Source organism: Sinohyriopsis cumingii, chromosome 5 (assembly GCF_028554795.1).
Source record: "Sinohyriopsis cumingii isolate HCF-2022 chromosome 5, ASM2855479v2, whole genome shotgun sequence".
NCBI lineage: Eukaryota > Metazoa > Mollusca > Bivalvia > Unionida > Unionidae > Sinohyriopsis > Sinohyriopsis cumingii.
The window spans coordinates 9788188-9814450 of NC_142965.1; the positions used below are offsets into that span (position 1 = coordinate 9788188).

At 36.0% G+C, this 26263-nt stretch overlaps 1 protein-coding gene across 1 annotated transcript in view; it reads right to left on the reverse strand.

Annotated features, from left to right (window-relative positions):
* Nucleotides 1-26263, reverse strand: part of LOC149798613 (uncharacterized) — a 163083-nt gene that overhangs the window by 81162 nt on the left and 55658 nt on the right. The window contains exons 4-6 of the mRNA XM_089956951.1: nucleotides 17415-17554; nucleotides 12903-13143; nucleotides 9056-9205 (exon numbers count right to left, since the gene is read on the reverse strand). Coding sequence (XP_089813077.1) covers nucleotides 9056-9205; nucleotides 12903-13143; nucleotides 17415-17554 — 531 coding nt within the window. The remainder of the gene's footprint in view (nucleotides 1-9055; nucleotides 9206-12902; nucleotides 13144-17414; nucleotides 17555-26263) is intronic.

Consider the following 26263-nt stretch of genomic DNA (forward strand, 5'->3'; position numbering starts at 1 on the left):
AATATGCAACTTTAAATCTCATTACAAATATTGGCTTTGTTAAAAAAAAAAAAAGTAATGTCAGCTTGACATGGAATCGTCCCGATGAAAGGATGTGCAGCATATCTCAAAGTATTACAAATGTCAATAGGCACTGCACATATACATATAATGCAAATGTTTATGCGGTTATCATTGCTTCTGTTAGATAATGTAACAAACAGTGAATTCTTGTTTAGAGACTGTTTTCACCTAGCGCCCCTTCTGACAGAAGTAATGACCCGTCCATTTGACCGTCAGATCTGTATAGACCCATAAACAAACAAAACAATAACAACTATATCATATCCGTATTATAAGGTTGAGGCACATAAAGGAATTAACCTTAAAAACCATTAACATATTAATTAAATAATCGTTCTAATTTCCAAATCTATATCATAAGTCTGAGTAAGACTGTTAATTGGGTTAATAAACTGTATGTGGGATATCAGGAAGAGAGTCATTCGTTAACATGTGTTACGAACTGGGTCGTTTAAGAATTAGATCCGCTGTACTCGCCAGAAACTGTAAAATGATAATCGAAAGAAACGTTAAAGCAAACAATTTTACGATAAACACACTGCCGACAATGGTGGGAATATATATATATATATATATATATATATATATATATATATATATATATATATATATATATATATATATATATATATATATATATATAAAATCCACTTTTATTGAGGTAAGCACAACATTGTGTACGAACCAGACATCTGGTCGATTTAATGGCATAACGCGATAAACACATTTTGTGAAATTCATCCCTACGTATATATTCGCAGGTACTGCAAGACGGAATATTTTCTTAAAAACATATTTTATTGTCGTTTTACCAAACAATATGGAATTGTAGACGATTTAACTAACTCATCTATGTCCTCTCCTAGAACGTAAAAAGTAAACTCCAATGATGACATTCAATTTACACAACAAAAAAAACCACAGCTGCAACAACATCAAAAATCAGCAAATCTGAAAACTAGGTCAAACATTACATATATTAAAAGTCACATAACATTTGGAGCAAAAAAATATATACTTCTTTAATTCAATGAATAAAAAATTAATAGACATGCAGGGGGAGGGAGAGAAAGAGAAAGTAAGACGTATATAGAGAGAAAGAAAGAGAGGAAGTAAAGAATAGACCTGACGCAGCCTTCTGCACAACGATTCGACTAGTGAGTGCGGGAGCTGTGGTGACCAAGGCTGGTTAGCATGGCGAGCTCACGAGTGAAAGTGTTCGTGGGTGGGATATAAGACCATTCGATCAGTCTGGCTCGGAAAGCGTTGTAAGCCCCTGTGTAAATCACATTGCTTCAGTTCCATCGTTACTAAACAACATAGTTGTGCTGATATGCAGTAAACAAACAACAACAAAAAAAAAAAAAACAACAAGCGACACCTATTATAAAACTGCTGCCCCTTTTCTCATCTACCTCTAACATTTTTTTCTCAAAAGCGTAGAGATCAAGAAATTAAAATTTCATTCATAATGTATTATCAAGTGTATTTTGACGCCAACTTTAAACATTTTTGGTCCAATAAAAAATATACCCAGTGGAATACATTTATCCAACGGTGCATCTGGGTGAGTTGTCAAGACGCTCGCCTTTACAGATCGCTCACACATCCCACCTTTGTCTGCCTGAGTTCGAGTCTCGGCCCGAACAACAGATGTATGTGAGAAAGCTTTCCAGTAGCTTCTCATGGGTCAGTGGTTCATCCCGAGTTCTTAATCCACCAACTACACTGGCCGATATATATATATATATATATATATATATATATATATATATATATATATATATATATATATATATATATATATATGTGTGTGTGTTTGTGTGTGTGTGTGTGTGTGTACCTTTTCATTAATCTAAAATGCCCTTAACCCCCCCCCCAAAAAAAGCTGGTGCATCATTTTTTTCTCAGTAAGATCGGCATTTCCTTGATAAATAATTAGATAGTATCCACTATTAAAAGTTATGTATGAATCGGTCAAAAACTGGACACCGTCAGTTACAGAAGATATCGGCTGTCCCAAAATCAATCGTCACACGTCTTTACCTCCTAGAAATGAATTTTAAAAAATGAAAAATTATAGTAAGTCTATCTGAACGTCAGGTCTCGCTAATACATACATAAATTATGAGAGATACACGTACCTAAATAAATCTAATTATAATCCATGGTCTATTCTTTACATTAAAAAATTGCCTTCTCCATTTGAGAAAAAAACGGCAGTTTTCTGAAAAAAAAGGGTATTTAAAAAGAAATAAAGGCAGGGCTTAAAAATATATGGCCTAGTTTTCGCGCATTCTGTTCATATATCTGCGCGACTTGATTTTCAAATTAGCGCCAATCTAGCATTTGTATGTCAAAGAATAAACTCTGCTGCCGGCAGAAAAGTGGTCAAGTTGAACTCGACTAGATTAAATGCTAGCACATAATTCTGTCTTGGAACGCTGCAATAACCCCACAAGATGAAATGCAAGACGTAATTGCTGGAGTGAATAAGTGATGCTGTCAAACCTTTCATCTTTTATACATCAGTTTATGAAATAAATTCGCTGCTGTCAAATGTTTTTGCTTTTAAATGCAGATACATAAGTAATTTGTTACTTAGTGTGGAACTTTCGTTCAAGGAAAATTACACAAGAGATATCAGCTTAAGATTTCTTTTGCATATCTGTTGAACACGATTTCGACTGAAGTCTTTTGTTCGAAATCGCGCAGCAAAGGTTTCATCTTTTTTATGCATTCAGACTTTATTTAAGTAGTAATTGGTCACCTAGGTTCTTTGTTCCTCATTGTTGCAAGTCAAATGTTCCATATAAAAAATATAGAGTCATCCATGACCTTTGTCAGCATCATTTGGAGTAAAAGAAATGCAAAATGCAGCACGACCTTACAATGTTTTACACTCTAGTTTTAACAGTGCTAGCCCGTAGGAACATACTCATTTCTTCAAGGACTTCATTGACTAGTTACAACCATATAAAACAGTTTCCTAAAACGTATGGCGTGTAAACACATAATTTATGCCCGACTACCCACATTGGCCCAGCCAGAGACTCGAACCACGCGGACAAAGGCGAAATGGCAGTGATTGGTAAAGAGGAGCGCTTTAAACCATTTGGCCACCAGGGGCACACACACACATAAACACGCACACACACACACACACACACTGTGTGTGTGTGTGTGTTTATGTCTGTAGCTGTATGTCTGTAGCTGTGTGTATGTGTGTGTGTGTGTGCGTGCGTGCGTGTGTGTGTGTGTGTGTGTGTGTGTGTGTGTGTGTGTGTGTGTGTGCAAATGTGATTCAATATCGAGTAATGAATTTCCGTCCCGTGTTTCTCCCGCAAGATCGCTTTAATGTCGCAATACTGGCAGTTTTACACCATTCAGTCATACAATTCGAGACACACTGTTTGTTATCGGTACATTTTCTGGTGCTGATAGAGGGAGACTAAATTATTGCATGATATTAAGAATCATTACCACGCCACTAATCTTCTGAAGCAAGAGTCTGATAAAATGAATATCCACGTGTTTTCCTCGTGTATTAAGATGTTAAAAAATGTAAATGATTACATATAAAAAGCTATGTTAATCCCGAATTCCATCATGTAGAAAATCCGTGAAATGTTAGAGAAGCCCGTTGTGTTTCAGTATAATACGCAAAATAATTTTCAAAGCAACTTTTGAGTTATAGTTTTGGAATTTTAAATTAGACTGAACCTTACAGATTGACTCATTTAGCTATACTAGATGCATTGAAGTGCATAGGTATGGGTGTCGGCAAAAATGGGAAAGAATAAAAAATATATACGATTTTGGTTTGTTTTCATAAAATAAAATTCTTCCCTGATGAAGTGCTTGATTATCTCCATAATGTATATATATATATATATATATATATATATATATATATATATATATATATATATATATATATATATATATATATATATATATATATATATTCAAAATTTAATGTATGGGGATGCGAGACTGATATGATCCATCCATTAAATACTATTTTCCGGCAGCGGCTTGTACCTTGTTGAGAAGTTTATTGCTAAAGTAAATGCAAATGCCCATACTTACGTAAAATAAAAGTATCAGTGATAATTGTACCTTCTAAAGCTAGGTATGGAAGTGCCTTCGTTTTCATATTAATCGTTCTATCTACAGCTAAGTCCGGTAGTACTTGCATTGTCATAGCAATCGTTCCGTCTACAGCTCGGACTGATAGTACCTATGTTTTCATGACAATCGTTCCATCTACAGTGGCAATTGCTACATGTCCAGCGAGGGCCGGTAGTTCCTGTGTTCCGTGGTATTTGTTCCATCTACAGCTATCGCCTGAAGTGCAAGTGTTTTCGTGGCAATTGCTCCATACAACTTTTGCCCGTAGTGCCTATGTTTAAGTGGAAATTTTTCCATATATAGCTAGGGCCGGTCGTGCCTATGTTTTTATTGCAATCGTGCTGGACATAGCAGGATGGGAATGACATGTCTATAATTCATACTTCTTCCATTATGTTTTAAACCAAAAGACACTCCTAAATGACGAGGTAAATACTGGTTTGTATATTAAATTAGAATGATTATTATCACGTTCTGCGTGCGGGAACTAGTCCTTCGATAATTATTCGGACAATTTTGACTAAACAAGACTAACCGGTGGAAACGAACAGCAATTATCGTTTCCGATTGTCTTCATAAAATGGGTATTACGTTAGATGACGCCAATTAATGAATGAAGTATTACTCGCACGAATAAAGGACATGCCCTTCTTTGAGCTACATCAATAGGGACAAGAAAGAAACTCCACCTTTAGAATATGTAATAGATGTGTATGATGATAGATGACGCCAATTAAGAAAAGAATTATCACTTGCAAAAGCAAAGGACAAGTTCTTATTTGGCCTATATGGGTTGGTTCAGAAACGAAACTCCATCTTTAGACATTTTTAATTGCTCGAAATCGATTATAGTGGGAAAGGCATTCCCTTCAATTGGCATTGATCGATGTATCACTAAATCTTAAACTGATTTCTTTGGACGAAATGATAAATAAAATTAAATCCAGCGAAACTGTGTTTTGGATCGTCATCTCCATGGAAAGTCTGCTCAGCCACTACATCCATCGTTTGAAGCGTGAATAGCGTCATGTATAATTAAGTTTATCAGCTAATCTTAGATTTATCTCTACGAAGGGAACTCGAGTTGTCTCATCAAATTTATCTTTGCAAAGTACAAACATTTTACATGAATATTAAACAGGATAATTATTTTTTCAAGAAGTTTGCCAATTAGACATACTAATTAGCAATTATCGGATAAGGCTAAAACATCTTTCAGAATATATCATGCCCGAAAGGACTTGAACGCGTTTTGTGCACGTGCAAAGATTGTATAAGTAAAAGTTTGTATTTATATTCCAAGCTAACAATAAATAGCATAGGAGGTAGAACCTCGTCAGTGTCCAAGTCAATAATTATGAAAGCTTTCACGCACTCAAGGCCTTATGTCTTACAAAAATTATATTTTACACATATGTTATATTTTCATTCCCGTCCAAGGTAAAGACACAATGATGACTGCAATGATACTGACAATGTCAGATTAAGTCAAAATACCATTTAAAATTGTCCTAGGTCTAGGAATTGGATAAATTTTCGTAAGCTACAGAATTACGTAATATGACAATGAATGCAAACATTTCACTGGGTTTGTTTTTTACTAAGCTGTCTTCTCCTCAAACTCATTGACATACATAAACTAAAACGACGTAATGTGCGAGAGATATGCGTCATACTATACTAATGGCACAATGTTTCACAAGCAATGCAACTCATTATGAAATAAAAACCACGCCTTCATAATAAAATGGATGGGTTATGTCACATCAGGAAAAATCTGATCAATCACTACATGCAAGTCTTGTAGCATATACAGTGCCATGGGTGATAAAGTTTATCAGATCTCATATTTTCTTCCACGATGGGAAACTCGAACTGTCACAACAAGTTTGTCACTTCGACGTAAATACTCTTTACAGGAATGCTTCACAGGAGGTTTAATTTTAATAAAAAGTTCACAATGCTGACTAGAAATTATCGGGAAAAAAATCACTAAACAGTATCACAAAATTTCTCTAAAAGTACATGGTATATCAGTATGAAAAGACTTGAAAGCGCTTTGTGCACGTGCAAAGATTGTAAAATTAAAGTTCGTATTCATAATTCAGGAAAAATAGCAACAAATAAATATTAGTTGAGGTAGAATCTCAGCAGTGTCCACGTACGTAATTAGGAAAAAGCGTCCATACAATCAAGGCCTTAAGTCTTACAAAACTACATATGTTACACATTTAAAATTGCTACAGTTTTCAAGGTACATTGCCTTTGATGGAATAATTGTCCTAAGCTATAGACATACCTAATATAATACAAGAAAATGTTTTTTCTACTTTAAGCTGTCTGTCTTCGAACCTGGTATAAGATGTAACATTGCGAGAGGTATGATTCATCGCATACTAAGTAATGAAACTCACGAGGGAATAAAAACCACGCCAATACAGTAGGAGGAATGAATGAATGTGCCATCCTGCGAAAAATAGATGCTGATAACAAAGATAAATGTTTATTCCTGGAGAGGGGATGGTGTGCATTTAGATTAGCATGCGTTAAGGTCTGCGGAGTGCGTCACGACGTTAACCTATTCGTATTAAACAAGAAACACAAATGTACAAAATAATCGACATTTATTGTATATTATTGAAATTGATGAGCAATAAAATAACATTTATATCCTATTTATTACCCCAAAGATCGTACCGAATGTGCAAAGGCATAGAATTACCCATTACACGGGAAGAAAATCTGAACTACAGTTATTATATAATGCAATTTTGCGGTAGAAGAAAGCACTTAATTGACAGACATTTACTTAAGCTGTGCTGTTCGAACTTATAAAACTCCATCAAAGAGAATTTCAGATCCTTTCTTTTGCAAGCAGAACGGATGTAGATATATTCGGCTTCATTATCGTGCGCTATATAGGGTCGTTTTGGCGATATTACCATCGGTTTATTCACATGCCTTTCAAAGTGACATAGACAACGAGCAGAATAACGCCTTCGAATTGACTTTACTGTCTCCGCTATTTAAATATCAAAGCATTAGATAAAACTGAAAAATGTGTTCAGTGGACGTGTATAAAAAAAATAGATTCGGAGCTGCATAATAGTTTACGTCAAAGGAATTTAAGTAATCTGTCTGACATTTATGTTTGTTGTTTTTTTTTATATTTAAAGGCCATCCAAATTGCTATTTTTGGTTTCATTTGCTGCTATTAGGTTTGGAGATTTTGAGTTACGTACATGTTTGTTACCCAAAATTATTTTAAAAAATTGATTCATAAGAAAATTCAAACGTATCATTAAATGTGGGAAGATTGACAAAGATCACTTAATGAAGGAATCGGTAGTTCCATTAACAGTCACGTTACTTCCCCTGCTTGAAACATCATAAAAGCTGGACGATGTCATCGAAAGGAGGAAATGACCACGTCAAAATCAATCACAATGTCCTGGCTTACGCCAGACTAACAGTAACAGGAAAACGAGTCTTCCTTACGATTAAGTCACAATCGCGCTAAATGGATCGTAATAGAATGGCATTCCATCATGTCAGCACTGATTCATTTATCGCCAGGCGTAAAAACAAATTTAGTTAAAAGGTAGGATTTAATGAAAGTCTCATATATCTCCGTCTTGAGACGAGGGAGAGCTATTGCGATATGAAGTTGAAGAACTATCTACCAAAGCCAATGCCAGTTCCTCATAGTACAGTGTTTACTCGGTCGATTTAATTAAACCTTTCACCGTTGTCAGGGAATACGTCTGTAGAATGCTAACAAGACATGCACAAATTAATCGGGAATTTACACGCTGTTGTAGAATGGAAATGCAAAGTTTCGTTTTCAGATCGTTAAGTTTTAAAGAGGAAAAGTGCCGTAGCAGAGAAAGGGACTCTTTCTTTTGAATGTAAGCGACATTTTTTAAAACACATATTGGACATAATTTCGACAGACTGTTCTTTTATTCAAATAATAGAATCCGGTTTCTTCCAAATTTTTATGTGTCGGCATACCCTTTATAAATCCCTATATTTCTCTATCTTAAATTCAAACCATTAATCCGAAAGGCGTTTAAGTATCATCCTTACTGTATAAAACGTGTCGTGCAACTTGTATGTCAAATCCAATTTGGTCACTCCTAACGTTGATATGATGGATGTAATTCAGGTGAAAAGTGGATCCCGGGTTTTCGTATTATCGGACACCTCATTAAAATTCGATCTAATACCTTTTTTTTTATCTCCTCTGCCTTTCATTGCCAATACAACTATAAAGAAGGCATCACACAAACACAGATTCGGTTTAATATCAGTAAATCGAAGAATTACCATTAATGTTGTTTATAAGGCATACTTATTCCATTCAAGAAGGTATATGGTAATTTAAATTTATAAATTTCCTTAATCACTAATTTTTAAATTGATATGAACTTAGTGCCTATGGAAACACAATGTTACTGAAAAGTGTATAATCAAAGAGGAAGAGTTATATCAATGTAAATCGTTTTATTAAAAAAATGCCTAAGGCCAACAAGGACCTTTATCCGGCTTTCGTATTATTGCTGGTAACTCTCGAGCCAAAATATATAACAGAGTAATACTTGTTACCTTCATTCGTAGTTAGAGGAATCAACAGTTCAATAATAAGATAGTGTATATCTCCTACTTACGCGGAATAAAAAAGCGTGGATATTCGTACTGCCCATCAGCAGCTAACCCGGTATACAGAAACACTAATATCCGTTTTCCCTATATGCCACATCCCCGGTATACAGAAACACTGATAACCGTTTTCCCCGTCTACTACTTACCTGGTATACAGACACTCTGATTACCATTTTCCCTATCTACTACTTACCTGGCATACAGAAACACTGATATCCGTTTTTCTTATCTCTGCATACTCCGTTGATGCAAGGATTAGGATTACAGTCATCAATGTCGTGTTCACAATATGTACCCGTTGTACCAGCTGGACATAAGCAACCATACGAACTCCCGTTTACCTCTAAAAAGAGAACACGTCTTTAATCCAATACACTTTAATATTAATACATTTACCAAGTAGAAACATATACTAACATGTATAAATAATTTGTGGGTTTTTTTAAGAAATTTATAATAGCATGTCTAAATAATTTGTGGTTTGTAAAAAACTTAGACTGTCTTGATAATTTGTTTTGCAAAAAGAAAATAATAGTTTGTCTAGATCAAAAATGTATGTACCAAAAATCGTTGAATAGTATGTCTATATAATTTGGGTTTTTTTGTAAGAGAAAAAACCCAGCTCCCACAATTACAACATATCTCTGCTAAGTATTCACAGCCACGGATTTTCATTAAATATGTTGACCGATAAATACAACATTTTAAGGTTGCATGAGAAAATAAGAAAATACATGGCAAATATGTTGCATGTTTTTCTTTTCTTTTTTCATTATTTGTTCTTTTAGCTCACTCTCGACGATCTATTTTCATGATGCTAATAAAAGTAGTAGTAATAGTAGTAGTAGTAGTAATAGTAGTAGTAGTAGTAATAGTAGTAGTAGTAGTAATAGTAGTAGTATACAAAGCCTATTGCAATCAGTAATAAAAGGCATTAGTTTAGTTTCAACATTTTATTGCCAAGAAGATCACAGGAAGTGTTTCAACTTGCAAGTTCTTCTCCATTATAAACATAAATAACTATTAACGAACATGCAGAACAGATTTGTGAAAATAGTCATGACATGAGACGTACCTAAATATAATTAATAAAGAGGGATGAAGCAAGAAAAAAAAAGCCGAGTGATATGGGTAGTGGTACAGGTCCATTGGATCCGTACACCATGGAATAAGACGCTTCTGCAGCCACGAGTCTCCCAGCTATGGGTAAAATAGTGTGCTAATAGCACAGCATCACTGGATGGAAGTCTTCCTCGATGAAATCAACGGCCAGGGCAGAAGGGCTCCAAGATTAGCTCAACGACCATGTGCTAATGGCCAGGGCGTGCCACACTATATCAGTGGATTGTGGCTGTCGTCATCCAGTCTGGAGAGGGATGGGCTCTGCCAGGCTGTATCTTGCCCTTGACACACCACATGATGACAACTAACAATTCTTCCATACCGGATCGGTCGCAGCCCGGGTCAACGATGACCGCGCCTTCCACTGCACACCTAGACGGAAGTGACAAATATGCTACTGGTGCCCCCACTACCAAGATCCGTGGGAGAGACAACATCATCATGAAAGAACTTACAGATGAGTTACAACTGGAGCATTATTGGCCTCTGCGAAGTGCGCTGGAAAAAACTTTGGCAAAATAACAACAGATGAAGGGCATAAGCTCTATTCAGCGGAAGAGGGGACAAACACAATCATGGCGTCGGTTTTCATTGTCCACAAGGGCATTGTGAACAGAATTATGGGTTGCTGCCCAGTCTCAAGCTGGCTCATTACCATTCGCCTGAGGGCGACTCCCTTCAACATCACAATCAAACAGGAGTACGCATCCACATCTAACTATGATAATAACTAACTGGACAATGTTTACAACCAAATGCATGATGTCACTGACATCTCACGCAAGAAGGACATTATGTTTTGTACAAGGAGACTGGATTGCAATGGTGAGAGTTGACTCACAGACAAACTGGAAAAGCACATGTGGACCCTTCTGCAATGCAGAAACAAATGACTCTTGTGCTAGCCAACACGTTCGGCCCTCACAAAGCATCTTGAAGATGGACCTGGCACAGTTCAGATGGACAACATCACAACCAGATTGACTACATCTTGGTGAGAAAACGATCCTGCACAGGACTGAATATTGGCAGAACACGAAGTTTTCCAGGAGCAGATATTGGAAGGGACCATGATTTATTAATGACAACGATTCGCCTCCACCTGAAAATGATTAAAAGCCTAAACAACCAAGAATCAGATTTGACCTTGAAAAATTGAAAGATCCAAACGTCGCAGAAGCCTTTTAAGCAATGATAAGTGGTAGATTTGCACTTTTGATAACTCTGGACAGCCAAGACACCGATCTCGAGTCTTTAACAACCACATTCAACACAGCTATGAATAGCACTGCGCGCCACGACACAGCCTCCACAACATATGGTATTGAGATTAGCGCCGAAAAAAACAAACTGATGACTAACAACATCAATGGCATCAGTGAAGAAATAAAGGTCAGTGGACAGAAGCTGGAACGAGTCGCAAGCTTCAGGTACTTGAGATCAATTATCACAGATGAAGGCTCCAAACCAGAACTACTTTGCAGGATTGCCCAGACAACAACAGCTTTAACAAGGTTGAGACCAATATGAAAAGATACCAACATTTATTTTGGTTCCAAATTAAGGCTGATGCGCTCGATTATCATATCCATCTTTTTGTATGCTTGTGAATTACGGATGTTCACATCAGATCTACAAAGAAGTCCACAACAGGATGCAACGAGCCATCGGATCCTATGAAGATCTCTTGACCACTGTAAAACAAAGCGTAAACTTAAGTGGTACGGTCATGTCTCAAGATCATTTGGACTGGCAAAAGCAATCTTGCAATGCACAGTGTGAGGGTGCAGAATAAGAGGCAGACAAACAAAGAGGTGGGAAGAGAACATTAAGGAGTGGACAGACATGGGATTTGGAGATTCGCAAAGGGCGGTAGAGAACAGGGAAAGATGGAGAGAGTTGGTTGTAAAGTCAGCTGTGGTGCCCCAACGACCTCATGGGTTGAGAGATTGATGATGATGATGATGATGATGATGATGATGATAATGATGATGACAGTGTTCGGTGAAGTTTCGTACGTACAATTTCTAGCTATGATCATATAACCCTTGTTTGTGAATATTTTCGTTTTCGTAACAAATTTCTGCATTTCCTATAGCACCAGCATGTTTCTTCCTGCAGTGTAAAGTTCCTTGCCAATAACAATGTATCAGAATCAATAATAATATTCACGTTTTTGTAACCTGTCAGAAAACTCATTTCTTGCGTTATTAAACAGCCTGCGTTCAAAACGAAAATGATTGTAGTTTTCTGTAGGAAATCGACAAGAAAAGGAAGCAACTTCGTGGAGATCACATCGTAATAAACCATCAAAGATTATTTAAATCAATACTCAATTACAAATTGTTTCTCATTTTGTCCTGTTGTTTTCTATTTTATTTGATGAAATAGAATATCAGTCGAATAAGTTGGGTGTATGTGCATATTTAGCACCTTTCTGTACACTATGCTAATCTCAAGCAGGGCCGGATAAAGGGGGAGGGGACAGTGGGCACGTTAACTGCACACACCCCCCGCAACCCACGGCTGCCATGAATAAAATTAAATGTGTTTAAATTATATATATATATATATATATATATATATATATATATATATATATATATATATATATATATATATATGTGTGTGTGTGCGTGTGTGTGTGTGTGTGTGTCTAAATCATCTAATACTGAGACTAATATGGATATAATAGTTATAAACTCATAAAAGACAGTTAAAGTATTTTTCAATGTGCATTTTTAGAACTGTATTGAATTCCTCTCTCAAGTGCCCCGCCCTCTACACCCAGCTTAACCGGCCCTGAATTCGACGTGTAGATATGCATAAAAGTGTATCGACAGTGGTTAATTTTCACGTTGAAACAAAAGTTTACATCACTGCTAAATATAGTTTTACGTCATTTTAGATAGAAGTACCTTTTATATTATCCACTATGTCGCTGTTGGAGAAGTCATCATCATCATCATTATCCACTACATTCGTTTGATGTTTTGTAGAATTTTTCGTGTCATTGAAAGATAATAGAAGTCCGCAAATTCCGCCATTTTGGCACACGATTCTACTGCAAGCGTCAGTATCTATGCACGGTTCTTTTGTGCAGTTTAACTGGCAGTAATCTCCTCTGTAGCCTTCGCAACAACGGCAAGAGTAATAAATCTAAAAATAATTTTGATAAATTTGAAAAAGGACTGGATACAATTAATCAGGGACTAATACAAATACATGCTCTTTCGTCACAATGAAAATGCAAGTTTTCGATATTTTATAACGCAGGTTCATTGAAGTTTACAAGTTTTGCACAATCAAATATTTTTGCACAAATTTACAAATAACTACACGGAAGAGCAACTTTGATATTGTATTAGTTTGTTTATGAGGCTTTTAATGTATAAAATTTCTGGATTTGTATGTATTTCTTTCTCTGTTTGTTTGTTTCCATTATCCAATCTGCATGCAGTTCAAGTTACTAGTTGGAGAGTTTTCATCTCCCATGGAAATTTGTTGTGCTGTAACATTTTGCTCAGAACAACAGACCATTTCGGCACTGCCTAATAGTTCTACCATTCCCGTTTTCAAAACAAAAGGAAAAAATAATGTTTTACAAAATTAAAGTAGATAAATACTATTCTTAATAACAATGGAGATCAGTTAGTTTTGCAAGTAAATACGTGCAAATTTTATATAAAAGCATTATTTTTCAGACGAAAGTAAATCGGAAACGTCCTGCACAAATCGGCCATTTTTGCAAGTCATTGTGGGTAGATTTCTGCAAGGTATTATTTTTATGACTGGTATTCCAGTCGTCTATGAAAACAAGTTCATTAAAGCAGAAAATATCCTAGTAAAAGTATAGCATTTATCATTTATCTTATTCACATCATCCCACAAATAAGTCTAAGAAAGTTACTCTGCAGATTTGTACAGAAATTTCCGTTAATGCCAATATCTTCTATATTTTGAACTTCTAACTGAAATTTACATTTGCCTGATCAAGTAAGTAAGTAAGTAAGTAAGCTCTGATGTTGATATGGTTTGCAGTTATTATTTTGATTTCGGTGAAGTATTTTAATTTTAGAAAACTGGAAGCTTATGACAATTTAACACTTAGAAAATCATCGGCCTTTTAAGGCCCCAGTTAAAAGAAAACAGCTGATTTAAATAGGCGGCATAATGAACTTCTCTTGTGCCCATTGTTGATATAAATTCGTAATAGCCTTATTTATTTCACCACTATTCAATGGAGTGACATCATCACTTGCAACTTAAGTAGTACTTTGAATTTAGGGAAACTAAATCGTTTCTCCATATTTGTATTCATTTTGTTCCAGGAAATTACTATGAAAATTAAACATTGCAGGTATTTCATCGATGTTTTAAACGTTGCGAAATATTGTTTATAACATCTATCTTTCAGTAAAAGGAACTATGTTTCGTATATAGCCATATGTTCCTCCGCTGTAAACTTACTAATTTTGTTCTAGAAATCGATTTTTTTTTCGACTTTTATCGGAAAGAGACGAGGGCGATCTTAAACCATGATGAGTTTTTGGCATTTCAACTCACGTTTCTGTCTGTGTTTGGATGAATTTGTTAAGGAAAATAAAAATGTCTTAGCTACAAGTCAAATTGGCAGTGAAACTGGTTTAATATTTGCTATTAGAAAAATATCTAATAATTGATTCTTATTTTGCATTAAGTTATATAACAGTGATCCTATTTTCTCTATTTCAGGACACTTTTAATAACAAGCTGAGATGAAAATTTTCCAGAGCGTTGTAATTTGACAGTACTTGATCCAAATATAGAATATGACAGCTCTGTCGTTGGGTTATGGATATGGTTAGTATAACGCATTTGTTTAGCACCTCTGTGGTCACGGGTTTGATTCCCTCTTTTCATACTTTCAGTGGAAAGATGTTGCCATCCAAGGTGAATGGTTACCATAGAAATCTCCGATTTACTTCACCCAAAAATGTCTCTGCATAATGTTGATACTTACGTCTTACACCGAGTTTTAAATACAAGGGGGAAAGCCTAGATAACGACATCAGCATAACATGGGTTTTCGACTTAACTCAATTTTGAAAGGAAAAAAAAATTATAATCATTATATTCACAGTTCAATAAAATAAGCAAATGATTTTTTTTAAAGTGACAGGAAAACTTTCTAAATAAGAAAGGTAACCCTCCTTAACAAGATGAATACCCAAAGGAAGTAAATATTGCTGGAGTATACGTACAATGAATTCCTTTGAAAACTATATTTGTTAAATAACAATGTAAGATAAACGTTATGGCGGAAAGGCAGTGATAGTTTCATACCGTCTGTGAGAATGAGATACGTACAGTCTACTAAAACCACATTCAGTGGTTTTCATCGTTTCTTTCCAATTCCTACTAATAACATCGACTCTCTGAAAGAGATTCAAAGGTCATCGTAGTGATACCTTCCAATTTTGTATTATTTAAGGAAACAATGTATCCGCACAAAATAGACAGGAGTTATAAATAATACTTGACGAAACGTTTACAAGATGAATCTAATGTTATTCTTGTAGCTTTGATGACGTGTTTGAAAACAATGTTTGGTTTCAACTGTTTCAATCTATTGATTACGTTGTAATTATTGACGAAACATCATCGATTTGTTGTGACAACAATTAAGCTATTTTGATGTAGCAAAAATAATAGCCTTGAGGGCAGTTCAAAATAACCACTATTTTCAATTAAGTTATTTTATCAGAATTACACGGGAAAAACAGATGAGGCCAGTGTATATCGACATCTAAGCTGTCGAAAGCACATTCATTAAATTGCGAGAAGATGTGTAATCGAAGTAAAACAAAAAATGAAGACCAACGTTTTCTCCATATTTGTTAAATATAAAAACTGGATTTGCACCTCACAATTTTGCCAGGTCCATACCTTCATTTATTGTTATTAATGTGCTTATTACTGTGCTTTTCTGAAGATGTTACATTGAACTATTGCTTCAGTTGAATTTTGTTGAGAATAGTTAATATTTTTGTGCATAATGTATTTCTTAAATTCTATAATGTATTTGCATCATTTCATTTTATAGTGTTTGACAATCCATTTGTAAGAAATGGCAAATCGTCAGCCACAGCCATTGGCCGCAGCGATGTGCTTATTAGTTTTTTTCTTTTTTTTTTCCAAAGCGGAAGTCAAAACAGATCGAGAAAAGAGATGTCTAATAAATCATTATCACAATATAAATACATGTGTGTGTTTTTTCAGAATATTAGACCTAAAACGAAATAATTTAATTAATTGCGTCACACAATGTAAGTCAGCAGTGCTCTGTAAGTTTTGTCTCTATTAATGATTTTTATGTATTTAATTCGCCAACTTTGAGTCAGACATCTGCATGAAGTATTATTCAATATTTTGTAAACAAATCAATGCAATATACCCACCAACATTCACCTAATCCTCAACTGCTAAAAAATCGCAAAGTTTACATTTTATTTATTTGCTTTTGTACCAAGCTATTCACGCAGCTTTGCTGCAGTTTTCTTGCTTCAACAAAGTACAGAGCGACCTTTGTGATATCGTTGTTCCGATCAAACCAGACAGTATAACTTAAGGATAATAAATGATATTTCACGAGCTACTGGTTAAGTTAAAATTCTGGCATCACCGGTAAATAATTGAATCTGCACCAAAATGATTTCAGTGATACAGATAACTAAAAATGGAAGGCTAAATATTGACAAATACGACAAAATTGCCTTCAATTAGAAATGAATTGAGTACGTGAAATACTATATAAATATAGAAATCGTGTACCATGTATATGTGGTTATAGACATTCACATTAATTATTTACTGTAAACAAATTAAGGAAATTTAAAAGAGACATGCAAACAGTGACTCAATCAAGCCTTACAGACCTTCACATGAATCGCGTTGGATATCCTATGTAAACAGTTTTCAACCTACGTAATGTAAACATTCCACTATCCCTCGCATTCATCAAAACTAACCAAGTGTCACTGATTTCAATTAAAAGCAGTCGAACAAAACTCTTCCTAAATGAGTTGCTGCACATGCCTTGCAACGACAAAGTTGTTTTGCAATTTGATAAAATGCAAATGTAAGCGACAAAGTATCTTCAGACAAACTACTACAAGAAAGGTCCATGCTTAAAATAATGTAATGTTACTATGCTAACTTGATTTATTAAACAAATCAATTCTTTAACATTTCTGATATGCCATTTTGAACAAAGCTTTGTCATTGTTAATCGTCTGTCAGATTGCAAGCAAAATACTTAGCTATCGTCGCAAATTATGTGCAAAATCTAGATAACTTCTCGATGCAGGATGGAACTTGTCAGTTTGTTTTCCTTCCTACGAATCACATCCTACTTGTGCTGTTAAAAACATTAACTGATTTGTAATTACCTGATGCATATTAGTGACACAGTGTCCGCCACCATGACAAACATCATGTCCAGCCTTGTCTATGCAGTCTTGATCGCGTACGGTAATGTTGAGACGGTAGCCCCTCTCACACGTTATGTCGGTGTCATTGTTACTGCTCACTGCAAGTATGTACCAAAATCATCGTTATGCGTCAGCGGACTATATCAATATTTATTATTCAACTAACTGGGTTAACTAACTAAGTTTATTGCCCGTCCTAGGACAGGAATAAAGTAATAGAAAAAAAAATTGAAAAATTAGCGAGTTTAAAATAAAGTGTGAAGATAAAAATACATAATAGTATTTTAAAACATTTAAATGCAGCTGAGAGTTTCGAACTCACGACCTCTTGTTTGGCAAGCGTCACACACAAAAAAAGAAAGACAAATGTGAGTGACATATAATACTAGAATTGAAAAGAAAGCTCATGATACCTATACGAGTATGAAGTTGCGTTCTCAGTCACAGATTAAGATCTTAAATACAGAAGCATGTAAACCAAATGGATTCCCCATGTTAGTCCTCCACAAATTCCTTGGTTCTTTATTTCAATGCGTCCTTAAACGGTTTTGGTTTTCCTGCAGATACTTGTGGAAAGATTTATGACACTGATGTTACTGAGCAAGTAACTTAAGGAAAATATACTAATAAAATACAATATTTCCACTTCATTCGTGAAATATTTCCTTTTATTATAAACTTACATGTGAAATATAGAGACTTATTGGCGAAATAATTTTCATATATTTTCATTCGTATATTTTTGCACGTGAAAAATATATCCTTATCCTTTCACGTGTAAAAATAAAAGATTTCCCGTCATGCCGTGCGAAGCTTGATTGTATATACCTACAAAAGTTGTGCCTGCTACAACAAAAATAGAGTACCTTGTGAGCTAGAACAAATAAATAGAAACTGCCTTACTTTTCAGATATAAAAAGTAATCTTTAATAATGAAATTAGAGCAGGCTATGAACGTGACGTGAATTTAAGTGAATTTACGAAAATGGAGTGCGGTGCGTGTAGTGCGAAGAGCGAGTTTAATCTTCTAATCTTCTATTCTTGATCAAGTTTCTTTTCCTACGTTAATACCGCATATATTTAATCCTATGCTGCCAAAAACTATATAACTTAACACGTGGCATCGCCTCTCGTTACAATATCACGTGTTTTTGGCACCACACGATGAAATACAACAGTATTAACGTAGAAAAAAAACTATCCTCTATATATCAACTCAAACATTTAGTTATCCTCTATCTGTCTGAGCGGCTCCATTTTATGACATCAACATATAATGTATCTATCTGATCTATTCCGCTTCATGACAGCAGCATGTAATGTGACCTATTAGCGGTTCTGTTTCATGACATCGACATATAATTCTATCTTTCTGAGAGGTCCAGTTTCATGACACCAGCATGTAATATGACCTATTAGCGATTCTGTTTCATGACATCGACATATATTTTTTTCTTTCTGAGAGGTAAAGTTTCATGACACCAGCATGTAATATGATCTTTCTGATCGGTTCCATTTCATGACACCAGCAAGTAATGTGTTCTATCTGATCGGTTCCATTTCATGACACCAGCATGTAATATGATCTATCTGATTGGTTCCATTTCATGACACCAGCATGTAATATGATCTATCTGATCGGTTCCATTTCATGACACCAGCATGTAATATGATCTGTTAATATATGAGCGGTTTCATTTCGTGAAACCTGCAGAAGACTTTATTTATCAGAGCGGTTCACAACTCTAGTTAGCGGAAAATGCACCAGTGACTTCAGTTGTTTTCTTTTTTTTCTTTTCAAAGAACACACGTTTGGCCTTTCCTCTAACAGTCATAACTTCGAAGTAGCTCAAGGCTGATGTATTGTACTTTACCAGTTTTCTGTTCACAGGAGTTAGATGTAAAATGTACTTAGAACAAAACATACCTTAATATTGAATTTTATTTTAGGACACCTAATGTTAGCATGAGAGAATAACTGGCAACGGTTGTTGTTTCATATTGTTTGTCCTTCGAGCTCGACGATCACCATGACATCTTTCACTGATTTGGTTTATGTTGGAACTCGACCTGAACTGTGTCTGGCACATTGGACAGCAGAGGCCGCTTGGGTTTGCTTCATCAATAGAAGACGTGCTCCAGTTCTTAGATTTAAGCGGCCCGTGCTTCTGCGCTGCCTCTGTACTTCTCCCTCGCTCAAAGTCTGTAGCTCCAGTATGGATGAGTATGCTCCAGGTGGCTCAATCATGTGCCAGATCTTCCCAAGACTCAGAGTCAGTACTGAAGTGCTTCAAGGAAGACTCCTCGGAATCTTTGAACCGATTCTTTAGACCACACTGAGACTGCTTTCCTTCCATCAGATTGCCATATAAGATCTTTAGTAGTCACTCTTCTGACATCCTGGTGACGTGGCCTGCCGATCACATCTGTGGATGCTTGAAATACCTGACCGTGTGAGACCTTCTGTCTTGCAATCGCATTCTCTCCAATTTCCTCAGGCAGACCATATCAAAATGTATTAGCTTCCTGGCATGGCGTCTGTACATTATCCAGATTTCGCATGCATTCAGCAGGGTCGGTAACAAAGTGGATTTGTAGATCTTGGGAGGGAGGTGCATACTGATGGAGAAGGTGTCCACTGTCAGTAGTGTTTGGTTTTTAAATGTGATGGTAGGTTTTATGTAAGGCTTTCCTGTACGATTCGTGCATCTCCTCTGCCTTCTTGATGCTGATTGTGAGATCGAAATCGTCACAAGCTGAAAAGAAATAGTTCATACTCTGTTGTATGTCAGATTCCGATTTGGCATTCAAGGAACATTCGTCAGTCAAATGGAGGTAAGAAACAGTAGCTTCCTGTAAAATCGTCTTCGGCTCTAGTCTCCTCAGATTGAAGAGCTTGTCGGCAGCCCGGTATCTGATGTTGATCCCAGTGTCATAGTTGCGGAATGCATCAATTAGCATGACAGAGAACATCATGCTGAAGAAGGTTGGCCTAATACACAGCCTTTCCTGACTGATGACTGGGAATGGTTAAGATGAGTCACCGTAGTCCACGATACATGCCGAACTATAACGATGAATTTCTCCTGGCAAACAAATTTTGCCATTGTCTCCTAAAGTTTTCATCGACTGCCTGTGTGAAAGACGTTTATCAAGACGATGATGTTGTGTACTGTTTGGAGATTTTTCCTGTTATTTCTCGGGGGGGCTGACGAGCTACAAACACAGTGTGTGTTCCCCATTCTATCTTGAAGCTGCTTTGAGTCTCAGCAAGGAGTCCTTGATCAGGTCTTCATAAAATTTGCCTTTGATCTCATCTGGGTTGGCGATGAAGGGTGCATAGAATCCGGTGATAGATGCATGTCTTTTCCAGACTATGGGAGACTCGTTTTGCATTAATCTGTCATTCGCGCCCTTTCAAAGATTTGTGAGCTTGCTGGTTAGCTTTGATTTAATGGTATACCCACACCAGTTTCATGTTGCTCCTCTATTCTTCAGCCACTCCAGAAAAAGGTCGAGCAGGCTAATACTTCGGTGAGTTCTCCTTCGTGAGCTACGCTAATTTCGCACTGGGTTGGATGTTGGATCTTGCCAGTTTTCTAGCTACTAGAACTTTTTTCCCCTCTAACCTAGCTGCTGATGTACTAGCGATTATTGTGCACATGTTCCAGGCACTGATGATGACTTATATCACCTTTTGTCCTTGTTAGAATTTCCTCCCCTAAGGTGGGATTCCGGTCAGTTGCGATATGCTGATGACGGTAACATTGAAACGGGCACTAATTAGTGCACCTTTTCTTGCTCCAGAGATGCGCAGCGTTATTCTAAAAAGGGCTGCTCAGTCAGCAAGTGGGTTGCATTGTTCCACTGCTGTTTCGATCCAGTGAAAAGCCCGCCTGTGTGCAGGTCTAAGGCTACAGCTCCAAGTGCATCCACACCTGCTCGTTTGCCACTTGTCCATCGCCACAGGACACTATTATGTAGGGATGGAAATGATCTCATGAGTTGAGCATCCGTTGGATTGAAGTGAGGGAGTGCAGTCACTCTCACTCTGTTGTCCAGGCCGCCGGAATCCAGTGACACGACAAAATGTCGAGACGTCTGTAGATGAGTCCGGATGCAATGGAAGGCCATCAATTCCCGTTGCGCTGAGATGATGCCCTGCGATAAACACGCAACTCTTGCATTCTGCCCTCGCAGCCAGCGTACCTGGCACCTGAAAGGATTTTTCAGAGGAATCCAGGTGTAGCTGACCCTACGGGGCAACATTCATAGTTAGTACCGTCTACTGTTACTTACAATAGTAGTTGTAACCTGACCTGGCAATAACGGAGCAACACAATAACTTTCAAAGATAATCTCGTTTTCTATTTCGCAAAGACTTAAAGTCATTTCTTTTCCAGTCGCATGATCATTAAATTCGCCTTTGCCTAATATAGTGGAAGTTATTTTGATCTATTGTAGATTAGTCTTAGAGTAGAGTCTGTATTTGAGCAATCAAAAGCATATACATGGTTCCCTCATTGACGTACTAATGTGCTAAAAATGACGCACATGATTCCCTCATTGACGTGTAGAAGAAGACATTCCCGTTCAAATAGGATCGAACCAAAACATCTAAAACAGTATCATTCGCAATGCATCAAATCTTTGATGATACGCACTGTTTTAAAAATTGTTTCCCAAATAATATAATAAATATTTTTCATGATTACGCATCCTACGTCGTCATTTTAAAATAAACGAATTGATGAAAATTACTTTACTTATTGAATAGATGGATGGAAGAATGAATGACGTAGGAATGAAATATATCAAATAATCAATCAATTGATCTGTCAGTTGCAATAAATTGAACCAGCAAAGTTATCAAGCAGCCATCAATAGATGTAAGTTTAGTCCTTGTTATTGAGATCTAACCTTCCGTCAACAATTTTTTCTTAAGTGCGGTTTCTTTAGACCTTCCAAAGAGAATAAATCTTTGCCCACCCCCACCCCATTGCTATAAATGCATAAAATCATGCATGAATTACATTCTTGACTGTCACATGCACGACAGAGTTGGTGTAGAAATTAGCCTTTCAGCTCAGTTAAACTTAGCTGCACTTTATTCAACTTGTGTGGACGGAATGTAAAGCCACTTATTTCCAAGGCTTATATTGCTGCACACCGTACAGTAATAAGCAAGCACGATAAACAGTCGCAGTAAAATACAGACAAAAGCATATAAATGTAGCCTTTTTTCATTCATACATATTTATAAGTGTCAGTAATTATATTTAAATAACTTTTTATTGTAAAGAAAAATTAATGCAGGAAATTACTTCTAATGTCTGAGAAGGAATATCGATGGAGGCCATTGCACAACTTCAGCAATTATAAACATGCTTATAAGACTAATCCAATTGCAAACCGCACAGATCCATCTCTGTGTCTGTGCAGTTTGTTAGGAATAATCAGTATAACAAACAATATAAACCCTGATCGACTGGCGCATTGTACAACAGCAGATCAGGATCTTTGTTGTTTGCTGTTCGACTCGAGTAATAAGCGAGTATATACGGTAATGCAGACTAATACCGACATGTTTTGGGGTTAATGTTTCATATTCAATCACACAATATTCCTGATAATAATAACAGTAAAGGAAAGTTACGTTTTGTTTGGGCTTTTCATTTGATTGCACATTACTTTATAATTTATCGTTTAAAAATTATAATCGCAGAACAGAATACAAAGGTTTAGACAGTTGTGCGGGGGTTATTATCTGAGAAGAGCTATTGTAAGAACCAAATAATGGTTTACAAGCATTCAGTATTCTAACAGCATGTTGATCAAGTTTACAACGTTACCTAGCCAGACAGTCACATTGGTTCCTTCTTATCTCAGTCGCACTTAAGCTTCAAAGTTTTGAGGTTTTAATTCGTTTCCAAGTAACAGCGTCTTCGTTTGGGCAAAAATGAACGTATTTTTGTTAGGATCATGCGTATTTAAGTCGTGTCTGTGTCAACATTAATAATGAGAGTGGAAACTTCCTCTGAACCAATAAAGGAAATGTTGAATTTATGAGATAGTGGACGCAGTGATAATGGATTCTCATTACACACAAACTATAGGTAATAGATCAACTATCAAGTACATCCAATGAATTAAATGTCACATTTATCTCAATTAACGCGGAAATTAAACCGATATAACCAAGATTTGGGTATAATTCAGAAAATGATGAAGTAATCCGTAGAGATTCACCATACAATTTTTACTCAGAATCCATGCGTTAGTGAGAACCACTTGTTACACATTATAGTGAGCTGTAAATAGTCTGGAAATGTGGAGACAAAACAAAATCCGAATTCTAAAGCGAAAAAATCGTATACTGCATTAAATACATCCATTTTCTTATACTAAGTCAATTTTGTCTTTAATCTTTGTGGATCATTTCACATTTGCAATTTTTAGGTTTGTTTGGCAAATACTTTTCTTTAGATCACACGAAATTAAATTATTTGGTATAATGCAATGAATGTAGCTTTTTAAACAGGTACACTTGAGATCTATACCTGCAACGTACTTTAAGCCTTGAAAACTATAGAGTTTATGTAACGGAGAGATGTACTTCGTTATTACCTACATTTGTTGTCGAAGCAAATGTGTACCATTATGTTCAGCTCGATGTGTTATTAGACGGGTACAAATATAATAATTTGTTTCAGCATGTAGAGCGTCATTACACGATAATTACTCCCGTAGTAGCATATTAACTGTGTGGATTTTTTGTTGTTGTTGTATTTTAACGCCATTTCTCAGCACACGATAGGCTATATATGGCGGCCAGTATTAATGGTGGAGGAAGAACCCAGGAAAACCCCGGAAAGAACCACTGACACACGAGAAGCTACTGGCAAGCTTTCTCACATACCCACATTGGCCGAATCCGAGACTCGAACCCACGCAGACAGAGGTGAGATGGCAATGATCCTTAACGGAGAGCGCTTTAGACCACTCGGCCACTCGGGGCCCCCAAACTGTGTGGATACACCATTGTAACCGTGTGGATACACCATAGCAACTGTGTGAATGCACCATTATAACCGTGTGGATACACCATATTAAATGTGTGGATGCACCATGAAAGTCATGTAATACCATAATAACCGTATGGATAAATTATACATATATGTTATGCAATAGAATTGTAATTGTATGGATACACTATAAATGTCAATGAATAGCACAGTAACTGTTCGGATGCACCATAAATGTCATAGAATAGCATAATAACTGTATGGATACACCATACATGTCATGATTTAGCATAATATCTGTATGGATACAACATAACTGTCACGGAAGAGCATAGTAACTGTACGGATGCACCATAAATATCATTCCATAGCATAGTATCTGTATGGATACACCATACATGTCATGATCTAGCATAGTAACTGTATGGATAAGCCATACATGTCATGATTTAGCATAGTAACTTTATGGATACGAAATACATGTCATGAATTAGCATAGTAACTGTATGGATACACCATACATGTCATGATTTAGCACAGTAACTTTATGGATACACGATAAATGTCATGAGTTAGCATAGTAACTATATGGATACACCATACATGTCATTCATTACCATAGTAACTATACGTATATGTAATATATCTCATAGTATAGCATAATAACTGGATGGCTACACTATACATGTCCTTGAATAACATAGTAACTGTATGGATACACTGTAAATGTCATAGAATGGTACATTAACTGTAAGCGTATACCATAAAGGTCATTCTATAGCATAGTACCTGGATGGATACGCAATAAATGTCATGGAATAGCATAGTATCTGTGTGGATACACCAAAAATGTCATGGAATAACGTATTAACTGTATGGATAGAACACGAATTTCATTCATTAGCCGAGGATGCAGGGTACCAATAGCATACGCAGTAATTACGAGAAACTTTCATAAGAGTGGAATTTTAATGATTGGATAAATTAACTAGTATTGAAATATTGTCATTATCAAAGGAATTTATAATGTCACAACGATTTGCTTTTGATGTTGGCAGCAATTTTCAAAGGTCATTAAACTATGAAAAATATATATTGATTTATCTATTTATTTATTTTAATATTTTAATATTTTAATTGTTTATTTGCCTATACACGTATTTCTTTATTTACCTATACATTTATTTACCTCGGTATCAGAACTTTTCCCCAGCGTTATCTAAATTTCCAAGACAATTCCAATTCATTAAAATTTCAGAGTAACCCGGTCTATATCACTATGTTCCTAAAACGAAAGAGCTGAGTATACACTGAAGAATGAACCATAAACTGACTTGTAAACTAGTTCTGCCCCTTTAACAGGGACGAAGCTGATTGCATTAAAACTAAATATAACAAAATATTAGAGTTAATATATCAAATTTTAGCATGCGTAATGGAATACAAAATCAAGTGACTTTCATTCGTGAATATTTTGTGTTCCAAATAACGTTGTGGACAATGTTGACATGCTAGTGAGTAACGCGCTCAGAATATAACTTGGTGTAGATATTTGTTGAACCAACTAATTATGTTACGTCACTTATGAGAAAAGACATCAAAATCTTCGGGGAACAGTGTCACTGTATTAAGATAAATATTATACACTTCAGGGTTATAGATGGATGATATATACACGGTACAACAGAGTGTTTCAATCATGCAATATCCGAAATAAATGTCGAACTTTTGGTATCCAATATAAAAGTAGCATTTTTGTATCTTCGATGGTTTTAGAATCTG